Source organism: Xiphophorus maculatus, chromosome 2 (genome assembly GCF_002775205.1).
Source record: "Xiphophorus maculatus strain JP 163 A chromosome 2, X_maculatus-5.0-male, whole genome shotgun sequence".
Lineage (NCBI taxonomy): Eukaryota > Metazoa > Chordata > Actinopteri > Cyprinodontiformes > Poeciliidae > Xiphophorus > Xiphophorus maculatus.
In genome coordinates, this window is record NC_036444.1 from 1,997,631 (window position 1) to 2,013,383 (window position 15,753).

At 39.6% G+C, this 15,753-nt stretch overlaps 1 protein-coding gene across 3 annotated transcripts in view; it reads left to right on the top strand.

The window, feature by feature from the left end:
• LOC102227229 (tetraspanin-9) overlaps nucleotides 1–15,753 on the top strand; it is a 205,852-nt gene that overhangs the window by 154,557 nt on the left and 35,542 nt on the right. For all 3 annotated transcript variants that reach the window (XM_023349338.1, XM_023349341.1, XM_023349331.1), the window contains one exon: nucleotides 13,817–14,008. In XM_023349338.1, the coding sequence (XP_023205106.1) occupies nucleotides 13,817–14,008 (192 nt within the window). The remainder of the gene's footprint in view (nucleotides 1–13,816; nucleotides 14,009–15,753) is intronic.

The following is a 15,753-nucleotide window of genomic DNA, read 5'->3' on the forward strand; positions in this document are numbered from 1 at the left end:
TGCAACAGCACAAAAGAATAAAATAAAGAATAAAATGAAGCATTGAGGTTTAAAGCCAGAGCCGGACCAAGATTTTGCTGGGCCCTACGCAGAATTTGATTTAATGACCCAATTCTGGTTATAGTGCAGCAGATATTGAATATTTCAGCAAAAATATTTCACATGTGCACATAAGAAACACTGATGTTAGTTAGCCACTGAAAAATTCCAGATGGCCACTATGGTCATCAAGGAGATTTTATTTTTACACTAAATTGGGCAATATTTACCACAGATGATTTTTAGTATCAAATTATAAATAATTGTATCCATAGAAATCATAATTACTGATTATGTTTTGATTTTTCCACCATGATGGCAACAAATCAGACATATTTTGAACCGTTGAAATCAGATATATTTTCTTGATCTTGTGTATAATTTTTCCAATGGACATTTTTCAAAATGACTTGATGAGAAATCACTGATCTAAAGTTTAGTAGTTTTTCTCGTTTCATATGAGAACACAACAGCTGAGGCCCCCTGCTGGCCTGGAGGCCCAAAGCAGCAGCCCAGTTTGTTCTGCCTCCACCAGCTCAATAGCTGCTAGCCACTGGAGCAAACAATGGGGATTTGTCATGTTTTAACAAAGGTTATCATTATCTTTAGAACGTGACTTTTTTTTACTTTTATGTAAAGAATTGCTCGTCATAATAATAGTGCTGGGAGGTCATTTGTTGTAGTTTTTTGAAGTTTGGCAATCATCTCGATCTGTGATTGTCATGCTAAAGATGAAATCACATCACTTCTCCCAGTATTCCCCCTGGATGAGGAGCAGATGCAGACTGAGCATCATCAACATTCACACAGCGCTCACAACATCCTGACCCTCCATGAATACAGATCGTTCTCCTGCAGTGCTTAACGTAAGGTCTGCTTTTCCCTCGCCTTCCCGTCCCTCTCCAATTTTATTATCTCAGAAAAAAGTCGGTTGTGGCCCAGATTTACAGAATCAAATCAGTTTCCCTTGAACTGTTCACTAAAAATAAGGCTGGGGTGGCGGGTGGGTTCTGTGGTATTAAAGTAATTCAGAATATCTGCAAAATCACAAAGCTTTTTGGATGTAATAGAATATGAAATGTAGTATGAATTTCAGCAGAAAGTCCAATTTAATAGAGGGGATTAGTGGTAGGAAAAAAGATATGTTCTCTCTTGCATTAAAAGTAGCAACAAGGGAAAAAATAATAAAAGCTTCTATTATCCACCATCCTTAGAGCAAATTTTTTATTAATATTAGCAAAACTATTTCTTCTGATTTCTACTTCCACGCTGTGTTTTAAAAAAATCTGATGAATAATTTACCATATGAAAAGAAAAGGTTATTGTAATGTTGTGTAGGGGCAAGAAAAAAGTAATTCTCTGTGGTAAGGCATGCAAAGTAAGTATTGATTATGTGCCTTTCAATCTAAACATCCTCTTTTCTCACTCGACTTCCGCTTGGTGCTCCGCTTTTCACTTAAGAGGATGTGCATATTTTGTGTCTTCATCTTCCTTCTGTCCCTCCAGGGATGCATAATGCTTTGCATTACATAACAGGAGTGCTGCCATCCGAGCGCTGCCACTCCAGGAAACACCGTATGCTGGGATGTTCACGGTTTTATTCTGATGCATTTTTTAAAGAAAGTCTTCCCAGTCAAATGTAAATCATCACGGGGAAATAATCTGATTTTTTTGCACATGTAGCAGATGGCTTTGTGTCATCGCCTCTCAGTTCTTGGTCTTTCAACCTGCTAGCATATAAATTCCCTCCTGTTCATTAGGTGTGTGGATAATCCTCTAGCATTGTGGGGAATGTTGGTACCTAAGGATGCTGTGTTCAGCTGCAGCGGTTCTGATCTTTGTCGGCTGAACAGTCTGCACAGACTCCCTGCAGGAAGGCCACTGTGTGCAAAGAATTTTATTAACTACATAATGCACAAACAGATCCATGCACACATCTCCGGTTTGTATACCATTTGTCTTTCAAAAGCTGAACCAAGCAGCTGCTTTTGCAGAAGGTCAAGCTGACTGGCCTTGTTGATGAAACCATAACGAAGCACTTCTGATGCCTAAGAGCTTCTCTCATTTCCAGGGAGAAATCCCAGGGCTGCTTTTCACCTCATTCTGGGCAACCAATCGTCACGCATTTCCAGATACATCCATAACGACACATTTAGCTCTTCAGGCGGTCTAAAACATAGACAGCCAAGGTCACCTCACTTTATTCCACAAAGTTCCACAGCTTATTAGGGAAAATAAACTTATGCTAATGATTGTTTGCTTTGCTCTTGAAGCTTACTGTTTACTTTGTAGTTTTGAAGAGGAGATTTTAATTCTTCAGCCTCCAACTGAGAAACATGAAGTGAACACAGAAATACCAAAAACAACTGCTAGTTCCTCAAATGTTGACGAGCTCAGGCTCAAACGGGAGCAACGCGCCCCGCTGACCCAAGAAACGCTTGAGCTGTTCAAACAGCAGATCTGAGCCTGTTCATAGATAACAGAGTGAAAGATTTGGGTCTGTAGAGCTAAACTGTAAAAGATCAGATTTTCCTTTTTTTATTGAAGTTTGCATCATCACAGGCAGAAACAGCTCACAGTGACAGGAGGTCAACCAAAAGGTGTGCATACATGCACATACTGTGAAATAATGACATTTCTAAAGAACAGTGAGTGTTTTATGTGTAAGAAGTTTTTTATATACAACCTCTTATTGTAAACTTGTGTACGCTTCTGTTTGATTTAAAAAGATAAGCTTTTATCTGCCCTAAAGAAAGCCACTGAGTTCTCTGATCTGAGAGGAAGGGAGTCTCAACTGGAGCTACTGAAGCTCGTTGTTCAGTTGTTGTTCTTTTCAGATTTTTAGCTGTAAAGACAAAACGACAACCAGCCCAATGTTTGCATTTCATTTCACATTCATATGTGTGTTATTATATACTACTGTATAAAGTATAATAAATATTAAGAATGCAGAATTGATGTCCTGAACCTTTTGCCTTGGACCTTCACATTCATCTTGCAGCTTATCTAACTACTGTTGGTGTGAAAAATAGCAGAGAAATGTGCTGATCCCAGCTTTGTTCTTTTTTTTAATTTTTTTTTTTTACTTGTAGCGCGCTATGGCTGCCATATGGTGCATTAGAGATTCCCAGTTTCTGTTAGCTCTTTGGATCTCTGATTCAGGTACTGTGTGGGAAACAGGTTGGAGTGTCAAAATGGTCTAAAACACAAGATCCTGGCAGTCGTGTGTCTCTGCTGAGCCAGAGCGCTCATTAAACCCTTCAACCGGTGAAAGTCAATGGGAGATTGTCCAAGCGCCTGCCCGCCTTTTAGTGTTTTTGACATGGCTTCCCTGGCAGAACGGAGTGAGATATTTATATGAGCCAAATGTTTGTGTGCCTTCACAGGAAACCAGTTTATGTGGAGGAAAACAGGAGCTCATAAAGTGCTGCAGGCTTCATATAAATTAATATTTATTTTTCTAACATATTCATTTTTTATTGTGGTCAAATGAATCAGTAGAAATTAGGGAGGAACTGATCCACAGTTTTCACTTCTGAAAACAGATATCTGAGGTTTAGTATAGGCCCATATCGATCTAATACTGAACATTTCTTTTTTTAAAAACATGTAGTGTATTATGAATTTATTTGCTAACTCTGCACCAGCCAAGCTCACTTAAATACACCAGTAGCTTCACAAGCTTTGTCAAACATGAAAACAACTTTCATTTGTTCAGTCAGTGTAATTAGGAGTATAACAGCCGATGTAAAATAAATAATAAAGAAACTGAACTTGACTGAAAGAAAATAGATTGACTAACTTGTTCACACATGCAAAAATTAAACTGCAACAAATAATCTTTGAAATGGTTCAGAAAGTGCAATTAGGATTTCTAAATATAATGTAAGTTAAATATGACGTCGCTCAGAACACTACGCATAGAATTAGACTGAACAGATCCGTTCTTGTGGAACGGGTACATTGCCACCGATGTCCAATCTATAATTATTTTCAATATCAGGATTGATACAGATATTAATATTGGATCTGTGTATCTTTAGTATAAATCTTCAGAAGCACCTCTGATGTCAGAACCAAGCAGTAAAATTGATTTGTGGTTAGCTGATCAGATTTATTAAAGTGTTGATGTTGGAGCATCATAAGGATCCTTCATCTTCAAACCTGAAGATGAGATGAGAAACTGCAGCAGTTAAGAACAGAGCAGCTGTGATCTCTGGAGCCTCTCTGCATCTGCGGCGTAGAGCAGTGGAGAATCTTTTCTCCTCTGTGGCAGCGTCTGTCGGTGTTTTGGACCTGAACTCCGGCCGTTGGCTCTGTGCGTTGTGGTCTGTTTGGTTTGCAGGGCATCTTTCCTCTGCTTCAGTCTCTGTGATTGACTCTTGCAGAGCAAGCATTCTGTCCGTCTCCAATCATTGCAGGACTCTCATCCCTTCCTGATGCGCTCCTACTTATTCTCAATGCATAATTGAAGTGCCTGTGGCTTCTTAGACTGATTGAAGAGTCTTGTTGGGATATTAGAGATCCAACAGCAGAATTAGTCAGGGGTGTCTAATAGCCTTCTGCTATTGTCTTTTCTCCTTGTCTGTCTGTGTGTCTGACTGTCTGGATGGGGTCGAGGTTGTGTGTCAGGCGTGAATGTGTGTAGTTGTGTCAGTGGATGGTGCTGGACAGACACAAGGCTCATCTGTCTTTAATCCTTACTGGCTTGATAGATTTGGAGTCACTGTGCAGTGAATTGGCCTTTCAGTTTATCCCAGAAGAGCGAGACTGAGGGGAAGAAACCCCGGCCAACCACTGCATCACTGACAGGTGCATCTCTAAAGGCCTCAGACAGGACAGGCTGTGTTTTCCAGCCAAGGCATCCGCAGCAGTCAGAATGTTAAATATGTGATCAGAAGAAATGGGACAGAACTGACCACAGATCTCATGTTGGCTGGATGAACCTTTCATAACAAATAACATTCCAGGGAAAACACAGAGGTGCCCAAAAGGCACCTAGTGATGAACATTTTAAAGCAGTAAAACAGGCGAGTTTATTTGTATAACACATTTCAGTAACAAGATAATTCAAAATGCTGCACATGATGAAAACATTAGGGGAAAAAAGAGAACGTTGCAATGACATAATAACAGAAAGTAAACTTGAAAGACAGACTTAAATGAATGATTTATTGAAGACAACACTAAATGAGTTTCTAGTTTGGATTCAAAAGGAATTCAGTGTTTCAGGATTTTTGCATTTTTCTGGAGGTTTGTTCCAGATTTGTGGTGCCTAGAAGTTGAATGATGTTTCTCTGGGGATGCAGAGCGAAACCAGAACCAGAGGACCTGAGAGGTCTGGAAGGTTGATACAACAGCAGATCTTTTGTTGTTATTTTGAATTTTGTTATTATTTAGATAAGACCAAATTCAAAATACATCTGCAATCTGTTGTTCAGCTGAAGAATACAGCTAAATTTTACTCAAACGTTACAGGTTTTATGTTGGAAAAATAAACAAGAAAATTTTGTTAAGTCAAAACTCCAAATGGGAAAGTTGTAGGACGGCCATCATCCTTAAAAGCCAAGGGATCGTGTTCCTTCAGTGTCTGACTGCGTCCAACAAAGAAATTCATGGCATCAGTTCACATTGCTAAGAGTAGTTAGCTACTCTGAGCTTAGACTTTAGCATAACTCAAAACTTTTCCATCTTGCAACAGTAACAAGATTAAGGTGAATTTAATGACACTCCTAGAATTATTCCAGGTGAGAAGTAGAAACCAGAACTTCTTGTTTTGGTGCCTTCTGCTTCCGTGTGAACTAGGATTTATTAAAAATATTCTGCTACGCTTCATTTTCCAGTCGTTTCTCTCAGAATCTGTGAGCAATTCATCTTTTATCTCCTAATTAGCTCTATATTTAGCTTATGCCACCAAAGTACCTCCAGTGCTAATAATCTTGAACGAAGCTCAGTCTGAAGACGTTTCTCTTCTTTCCTCTCTAAGTTGGATGTTTGGGGTAATTTTATGGTTTTGTGAATCCTCAGGGACTCCAGTCTGTGAATAAAACTTTAACCAGGCGGATAAAACTTTTTAACCCTAAACTCTGCAGCTGTTTTAGTCCTTTGAATTCACGCTATTAATTTTATTTTATTTAATTTTTTTTGCTGCTTGAGAGTGCCTCAACCGCCATCATAGCCCTGTGAATAATTTACTTGTTATACAAGGCACTCTGGCTGCACAGTATTCACAGGGTAATAACTAGGAACCCCAAGTAGACCAAAGTGGGATGTAATACCGTGGAAAGCTTTCTGTACAGAAGCTGACAGTTTAGTTTTAGTCCTTTATGATAGGGTGAAATATTAGAAGGATTGTGAAATATAACACCACCAGCATAGTAAAGTTAGGACAGTATTTTATATTTCCCTGAATGTTTTTAAATACAGAAAACAATGATTTCTGATGGAATCATTAGGAATTTTTTGTTACTATGAAAAATATAGTAGATTGTTTGAATTAAGCTGATTTTCAGCATAAAGTGTCGGTACTTGCATGAGTCAAAAGCGTTTTCAAAAGTCCTTATGCAGCACTTATTTTAACATAATTACTTTAATGCGCCGCATGTAGAGTAGCTGTTCAGTAGCTGTTCAGTGTTTAAAGCCAAAATAACTTATTATACATGATGAAAGACTTGAAAAGAGGAAAAAAGATGATCAAGGTAATATGAAAAATGAATTCAAACAGATTATCTAAAAGATGACTTTTCATTCACTGAAGCTTCTGTTTTATTTGTTCATGCCTGACAGTCCTGGAGGAGGGAGAGAGTAGAATCATTTCTGTATCTGCAGGAAAGCTTAATAAATAAATGAAGAAAAATCTGACCGGTTCTCACAGAGGTGGAGATGAGCTCTTAAAAAACTCCCGTTTTCTTTCCCAGCATGCTTCAAAATGCTGTGCAGAAAACACAAATTGCCTGTCTTTCCTTTGGGGCATTTTTGCACCTTTTTGATGTTTACACTTGCTTTGTTGTTACATTATTCTGGTTGCCTTTTTGCAACCAAAATAGCACTTACATTGTTACATGAGTCTGAGTTGCAAAATCAAAGGAAAAATTGAAAAATCATGCCTGTAGCTAAATGAATATTTCTTGTCTTCCTTGCAGAGCCAAATCAATTATGGCAAAGAACAGATTTTATTCACCTCAACATTTCTTGAGCTGCAGAAGAAGAGAACAGAGACCATTCAGTGTCTCTGAGGTCAACTCTGCTGTTTTTCTTTATCCGTTTTTACAAATATTTCTGCTTATTGTGCTGTTATGATTCAGTTTATGTGCTTATATGTTGTGTGATAAAAGGGGAACAGCACATGTGAACTTAGAGACCAGATACATTAATAAAATTCACTTCCCTGATGTTATAGATCCCTCTTGAACTGGGTTAGAGTTTTTTACCCATATGGCCTGGCTGCTGGACTTCTGGGGATCTCCCGTTTTGTCTGGCGCCAGGATGTTGGCAGCAGATCTTTATGCAGAGCTTATAGACTGGAGTTACTGTGAATCAGGCTGGGTCCAGCACATCCCACTGATGCTTAATCAGAGTGGGATCTGGGGAGTTTAAGGCTGGCTGGGTTCGTTTTGCTGCTCCTGTAGTAAATTCAGAGCAGTTTCAGAGTTTGACTACAGGAACTCATTGCTATCATAGAATGTTTTCACATTTGGAGGCTAAGTTTTGTCTGTAGCTACATATAGGTGGACCTGAGGATGTTATTTTAACTCTCAGTAATTGTAAATGTATAAATGTTTATCCTGGTGGAACATTGCATTATTTGAAAAGGACAGTGGTGGGCACCGCTAAGTAAAAAGTTAGCTGTGCTAATCCTAAAGCGCTAATGATAAACATTGGTTCTACTAACACTTTAGATAATGCTAACGTGCTAAATTCAACTATGTTAATATCCATAAAGTCACTAGGAGAACATGAGGAAGTTCTCAGAACAATTCATAACTATATGTGAATATGTTTGTTTAATTGACTCTCCTGGTTGTTTTTGAGTTTGTAAGAGTTTATTTTTTATTCTTCATTCATTCGTTGGTGGTAAACGCGCCACTTGCGCAATAAAGTATCTTGGAAAAAATAGAGGATACAGTCTTTATTCCCTTCAAAATAAGAGCATAAATAGAAACATCTTCTTTGATTTCTTAATGGTCAATAATCAAAACTTAAACATAGATGTTGAACTTCTTTCAACTGAAAGCCTATTAAAGAGCCAATAGTATTGATTTGGAAAAATGCTTTTAGGTGAAGCTAAGTGCATTCAATGTTTAAAAAATTAGCAGAAGCGCTAAGCAGTAAGTGCATTACTGGAAGTGTGCCCCCTACTGGAGAGTGATGAAATGATCAAACATTTCCTGGTGGGTCTGTTTACACCACTCACTGAATATTTCTGACTTTTTCAGAGATGGTTGTGGGTTCAGATCCTAGTAGATGACCATGCCGAGTTCAGGGGTCACTTTGTTCCCTTTTCTTCCCGTCCCGATGCTCAGTTTGATGTTCTGCACGCCATCTTTCGTTGCTGCCTTTTGATTGACTGATTTTGTTAATGAGCAATCAGATAGATGTGCCTAATAAAGTGATAGTTACTACAGACAGAAAAAAGCATTAAAAGCTAAATTTGAAGTAAACCAAACCCGAATCCTTCTAGGTCACTGAGCTCTCATGATGAGCCCAGTTCCAGGAGACAGCCCGAGGCGACAGAAGCAGCACCAGAGGTCATGACCTCCCTGAGTGATCAGTGTGTAAAATGTCATTCAGTGTCTCACCTGCACACTCTGACGTCTGGTTGATATGGAGGAGATTGAAGAGGTTTGAAAGCGGCTGGCTCCATGTCACCGAGTCAGTTACCGCAGCAACTGATAATCATCTGAGCCAACCACTTGGAAGAGGGGTCACAACCTATTTTCTTCTTCATCTTTCTCTCTGAACTTACTCCTCTTTTTACACTCGTCTCCAGTGTTTTCTATTGGCTCTGGATTTTAATATTCTGCTCTCCTCCACATCTCACAGCTGACCTCTCCTCCATCACCTTTCTCTGTAGAAAGCTCCATCGCTGTTGCTTCCTATCGTACTACTGCAATTAATCCCCCCTGAGCTTGTTAAAATGTCCCCACTCATTCACAGAGACAGTCTCATCTCACATCTTCCTGTTTCCTCCAACTAAAACATAACGCTGACTCCGATCTGCTCGATCTTTTCTCACTTTTCTTCTCGTGCTATTAGACAGTTGACTTCATTCTCTCTTTGCCAAGAAAGTGCTCTAAAAATATCACTCACCACATGCGTAGGTCAAACATTATCTCAACACTTATTCTCCCATTATTTTGCAAAAAAAAGATTAAACATTAAGTGTAATTAAATGGGCTTGTGCTGTCAGGCTTGTGTTCTCTGCTGCAAAGATTTTTTTGATTCTTTATCACAGCGGTACAATTTGTACCTTGAGGCCTCAAATATGAAAGCAACCTTGAGAGTGATGTGTGAGGTGTTGGAAAGCATCTCATGCTGCATGTATGCATGGGAGCGCCGAGCATCAAGGCAAAAGCTGCTGATGGGTTTTGACAGTGTTTGCCAGTTTCTAACCAAGAGAGACGTTTGAAAAACTAGGCTGCAAAGAGACTTTATCCATCTATAACGTGGATTAAATTTGAAAGAGTTGTGGACCTGGAGGGCTGTCATGTCTCAGACTTGGTTGCTTAATGATGACATGATAGTTAAGTGAACTACAACGAAGCTGGAATGAATGAAGATGACGGTGAGATTTGAGGATAACCAACGGCAGCTGTGAGCGTCTGCTCACCGGATTTATCCAGAACCACACAGTAAATAATCTGGAGGTCATAATCTGGTGCAGTGGTACAGCGGGACGTATTAGTGACCTAAATGAGAACAAGTTTAAAGAGCTGCAGCACAGGTAACGTGTTCAGAGAATGTTGGTTATCCTCAAATCTCACCGTCATCTTCATTCATTCCAGCTTTGTTGTAATTCACTTAACCATCATGAAAGCAGCTGAAATGAGCTTCCTCTGAAGGGTGCAGTGATTACCGGCGATTAGTACCTATGATGGATGCATCACTGGATCAAAGAGCTAATCTTAATAAATAAAAAGACAAAATCATCTTAACAGGAAATGCGAATAATAGATAAAACCAATAAAAACAGATTTCTAATGGAGGAACATAATGACGGCCACCGTATGATGGACGCTGGACATGTCGACAGTCACTCATACCTTCCACCAGGAGGATTACTGAAGCTGACGAAAATATAAATGGAAAGTTCAGTGGAAGGAAAAAACATAATGGAAAAAGATCTCACAGGAAGCAAGGACAAAATGAAAAAATGAAAGAAACATTGAAGAGTTTGGAGGAGATTCACAGATTCACTACCACACACATAAATATATGCTGGAGTTGAATTAATTGTTCAATCAAGAATAATGTCATAAATGCAGAGATGAGATGTAGCAGTGATTCCCAAAGTGTGGGGCGCGGCCCCTGAAGGGCGCGCAGTGCCATGGCAGGGCGGCGCGAGAAGCAGAATGGATGAATGAAAAACAAAACTGTTACACAAAAGTGTTTCACTGTAAAGATGGTTTGTAGTTTGTTTTGTTGCAACCTGAAGTGTGAAATAAACTTCAGTGGAGTTTGAAAACAAAATATGTGTTTAGGTTTATGTCTGGTTGAACGATGTGTGTCCAGTTGATCGTTTTTTGTTTTTTGGGGAGCGGAGAGATTTTATTGTAATTCATAGAGGAGCCAGAAAATATTTGGGAACCACTGAGTTATAGAAACAGTTGTATCTAGTGAGTCTATAAATGTTTCACCTTTTGAATTTAATCACTGAAAGAAATGAACTTACTGATTATATGATTTACTGAGATGCAGTTTAATTAGATCTGGGCAGAAAAGACAATCATAACTGTTCATGTTGTAAACAATGTGAGATTCTGCGTCACTCCTGGATGTTTTTATGAGGACGGGTTCTGAAGGCCACAGCTCATTCTTGTACCTGAGGTCAGAGAAGTGGCAGGTCTGTGTTTAGAGGCACAGAAACGTTTGCCTTTCCTAGCAGCAGAAGTGGAAGCAGAGCGGGGATTAGGCGTGTTCATGCCGGCTCAGATCTAACGGATTGAGGAGGGCTGGGCAGTTTCACCATCGCTGTGGTGACTGACACTCTCGGATAAGCTCCCTTCACTGGGCATTAAACACAATTAAGAGAAGGTACTGTATTCCTCCCCAGCAGGACTCTTAAACCTCTCGACTCTCCCCCTCACTAGCTGTAAATCCACTTTATCAATGTGGCCTCCTAAACTTTCTATTAGTCCCCTGCTTCCCTAAATCCCTTCTCACACTATATATTATCTGGCCTTCAGGACGCCGTTAGCTGTGATTCTGTGTATTTGACGCTCAGCGAAAAGGACGACCTCTCTCCACTGTTTTCAAATGACCTTTGGACTCCTCTTGTTTTTAATCAGTTTGCCATTGAAAGGCTAATAGTGCCTCCCAATGAATTCAGCTTCACTGGAATTATTCAGCATTTAAAGGACAGAAAGCATCGGTCTGCTTCTCTCTGTTCTTTGCGTTTTACTCCCATTTAGAGACTTTAATGTGTTCATGTAATTATTAAAAATTTGAATTTCTGGGGCGTGCCGTGGTGGTGTAGTGGTTAGCGCGACCCACGTTTGGAGGCCTTGAGTCCTCGATGCGGCCGTCGCGGGTTCGACTCCAGGACCCGACGACATTTGCCGCATGTCTTCCCCCCTCTCCTTCCCCGTTTCCTGTCAGCCTGCTGTCATATAAGGGACACTAGAGCCCACAAAAGACCCCCTGGAGGGGTCAAAAATAATATAAAAATTTGAATTTCTTCAATTTTACCACAGTAAGTTTTTTCACATGTTTACGTGTTTCGGATATGTCTGTAAATCTGACACACAAGCGACATTCGCAGAACACAAAAACGCAGCTTCTCTCGGCCCGCTGGGGTTTAATTTCTACTTCAGATAAAATCTGATTGGACACCAGAAAAGGCTGTTGTTGTGTTCAGGTTGTGCTAAAAGGAGTTAGCCTATCATTGCAGCTATTCAAGCCTAAAATAGCATCTCAAAGCTAAACATGAGTTAATGTCAGCCTTGCACTTTGCACCAATCTGATGGTTGAAGATCCTGAATAACTGATTGAAAACAATAAATAACTTTGTTTTGAGCTCAAACGTCTGTCTATTCTATAATTTAGCTGTAAAATCTGCTTTGAATTAAAAATATTGCTTATTTTGTTGATTAAAATTGGATTGTTTATAGATACAATTGTACTTTTAAGATGCTTTTAAAAACTGCATAGTTACGATGAGGAAACATGATTGAGTCTCTTGTTGTCCGTTTAGAGTCGTTCCCTCAAGTCTGAAAATCAAGGATCTTTTTCAGCCTGTGTTTCCTTCAACCTTGACAGGAGACATTCTGAACAGGCTTTTTACAGGATAACCCACTCAGCTAGTTAATTTTAGCGGACTCAAGCAGAGCTCTTATCAGTCCTGATGCATTACTCTGCGCTGCTCTTTCCCCCTTTTCTTTTTAATTGATTCATTGCCTATTCTCTGCAAGGACAGGCATATCATCTTCCTGGGAGCGCTGCTCTCCACGCACCAGGTCTTTGTCTTCACATCAGCCTGTGTGAAGTCAAACCAAAACAGCTCAAAGGTCAAAGTTCAGCAGCAGTCAGACTGAGCTCATCTGACATTTGAGATGGGGATGTGTGGCTCATGCATGTATCCTGTAGGACTCATTAGACCTCAGGCATCTCTCACCATTTCCTGACTCTTGCAGTTAAAGCTCAAAGTTACTTTTACACATCATCGCCTGATGGTAAGGAGAGCCGCGCTGGAGCTAATCGGTCTCGCAGTAATTCTGTTCAAACCTGTTTAAATCAAAGTTGATATTTACTGAGGATGTCATAGAACCAAGCAGTCCAGAAATTGTTTCAAACTGCAAACTCAGTGATCCCAGCCACGCATGTTTGCGAACATCAATTAGAGCTTATTGAATACAATTCCTATATCTTTTCCAACTACAAAAAATATTATAATCTGTATTTGTTTTTGTTGCATGTCACCTACAGCTGCCCTCATTTCTCTCACTCTCTATGTTTTCCAAAGCCGTGTGATATTATCTCTGATAAAATAGACCAACACATCCGCAAATCAAAGCCTTCCATGAACGCTCCATGTTGCGATAACGTTCACTTTGCGGACGCCACACACATCAGCAGGAATCTGCTGGAGTGAGATTAGGAAGCTGCCTTGTCTTGTTAAAGTTCAGATCCACTGCAGGTGGCTTCAGAAAGCCTGGAAGATGTCCGCCTTGGATCTGGGACTAATTACATATCTGTTTGTTCTGGATTTATTGTAATCTGTTCACATAATCAAAAACTCTGTGGCTCAAGTCCAATTTTTTTGCCCTAATCTCTCCCAGAGCTGTTATTGGCTTATCGCCGCTGTAATTAATATAATCCTAGTTGGCTTTTCTGGCTGTGTTTAGTAACTGTTTGGGTCCCTGGCAGCTGAAGAGACCCGGAGAGTCGGGCTGTACGTTTAGTTTTTTCTTTCAATTCAAAGGTAACCCTAGTTGCTTGAGGAGGTCTTCAGTAATAATCAGTGCATCCAGGGAAGAGCTGGAAATGTTTTAAGATTGTGCCTGAAAAGACGCAACTTGTCCGTTTCTCACCCTCACATCTGTTGTCTTCTGCTTTGCAGTTGTGTGGCTGTGGGCTGCTTGGCGTGGGCATCTGGCTCTCTGTGTCACAGGGCAGCTTCGCCACCTTCTCACCTTCATTCCCGTCTCTGTCAGCTGCCAACATGGTCATTGCCGTCGGCGCAGTCGTCATGGTGACGGGCTTTCTTGGTTGCCTGGGTGCCATTAAGGAGAACAAGTGCCTGCTTTTAAGCGTAAGTTCAATCACTGTATATTCAAACTTTATATTTGTTTTTTTTCCATCAATATTTTTATTGTATTTTTTACTAATTTGACATACCTGCCATACAACCAATACAGTCAACAAGACCAAGACCTCTTAGATTTATTTTTGTTTTAGTATAAATGTACATATTTCTCTTAAGATTTGCCCTTAAAATTGTGCTAAATAAACTAATCAGAACTGTTGAAAAGTTTGGAAACCAATGAAGAAGTTATGTTTTATTCATGTTTTAAGTAGGTATGAATAATAAATATGTTTGAGTAAGAGTTTTTGAATATTCTGTTACAATACTGGTGATGATCATGGAAAATATAGTCATAAAATCTGGATTAGTTTGAAAAATATTTTTGTTTCTTCATTTACAAGAGAAAAATCTGGATTTATGAAAAGTATCAATATATATGCACAGGATGTCTTGTTTTTATCTTTCCATCTGCAGCATTCAAATGTTATTTTGTTGGAAGTTACTGTTGAAAAACACCAACAGATGAACGCGCTCTCATTAAAACCTTAAAAAAGGGAAATGTCAGTTTTTTGGCCGTTGGACTTTCATAGATCAATGTTTAAACTGGACTCAATGTTTTTTATCAGGTCAGGTTAAAACGCCAAACAAGCTGAATTTAATCTTTTAAATGAATCACAAACAAAACAGCTGGGCATTCTGACAAGATTAGTTCTTGTGCTGATCTAATGGTAGCAACTCATTATTAGTGCAAATGTGTTTCTATAGACACATAATTATGTTTCCTGCTGACAACTTTAATTGCTTGGCAGATCTCTTTATATTGTCAGTTACAGAACATGGAGGAAAAACAGATCTGCACTCCTGTACAAGTTTAATGCATTGATGTAACATTCAGAATGTTATTAATCCTGACATGTGAAGTAAAACATATTAATTATGTCTTTAACATAACTCATGTTGGCAACATTTTGTCATTTGAAAATGGGAAGTAATCAGGATTTGAGACTGATGAAGGGTGAATTGAAATACCTGGACAGCTGTGATCAGTGAATCTCCAGAACTGCAGGTCCTGTGGTGAGTTCCCAGTCTGCTGTGATCAGTTTCAAACTGGTTCATGTGGATTTTACTTTGCCCTCAGTAAGGACGTTGCAGACCATTACTTGATGGAAAAGACATTTCCTGATAATTTTGGCCAATTCTAGCAGGATAACGATCCCTACCACAGAACTAAACTGGTTCAGGAGATCGACGGTGAGCTGAGGTGTTGATTTGACCTCCAAATCCCAGATCCTAACCCAACTGAGCAAACATGAAGTATAGGGCAGCATAATTAGCTAGGTGGTCATAATGTTATACCTGCTTTGTGAAATAATGCTTTTTGTTTAAAAAAGTTCATGTGGATGTGTAGAAGCCATTAAATGTGTTATGATTAATTTAGAGACTTCAACAGAGGCAGAAACATTCCAGTGGAGTTTAGTCTGTTTTCATTCTCAGTACGGTGGAAGAATGAAATCCTGGAACTGAGCTGCGGGATTCACTCTTTCTGATAATTAACACGCTTACATGTCGTTTGCTTCCCTTTGGTCACAGCTCATGTCATGTGCTGGTTTAAAACTGGAAACCCAAATGAAGGCGAGGTTCCTGTGGGGCGAGCGCAGAAAAGGAAATAATCTATTATAGAAACTGAAGGCTGCCAGGCGGGATCCTGCAGAAATGGGCTGACACATCGAATATGGCAGAGAATAAAGACA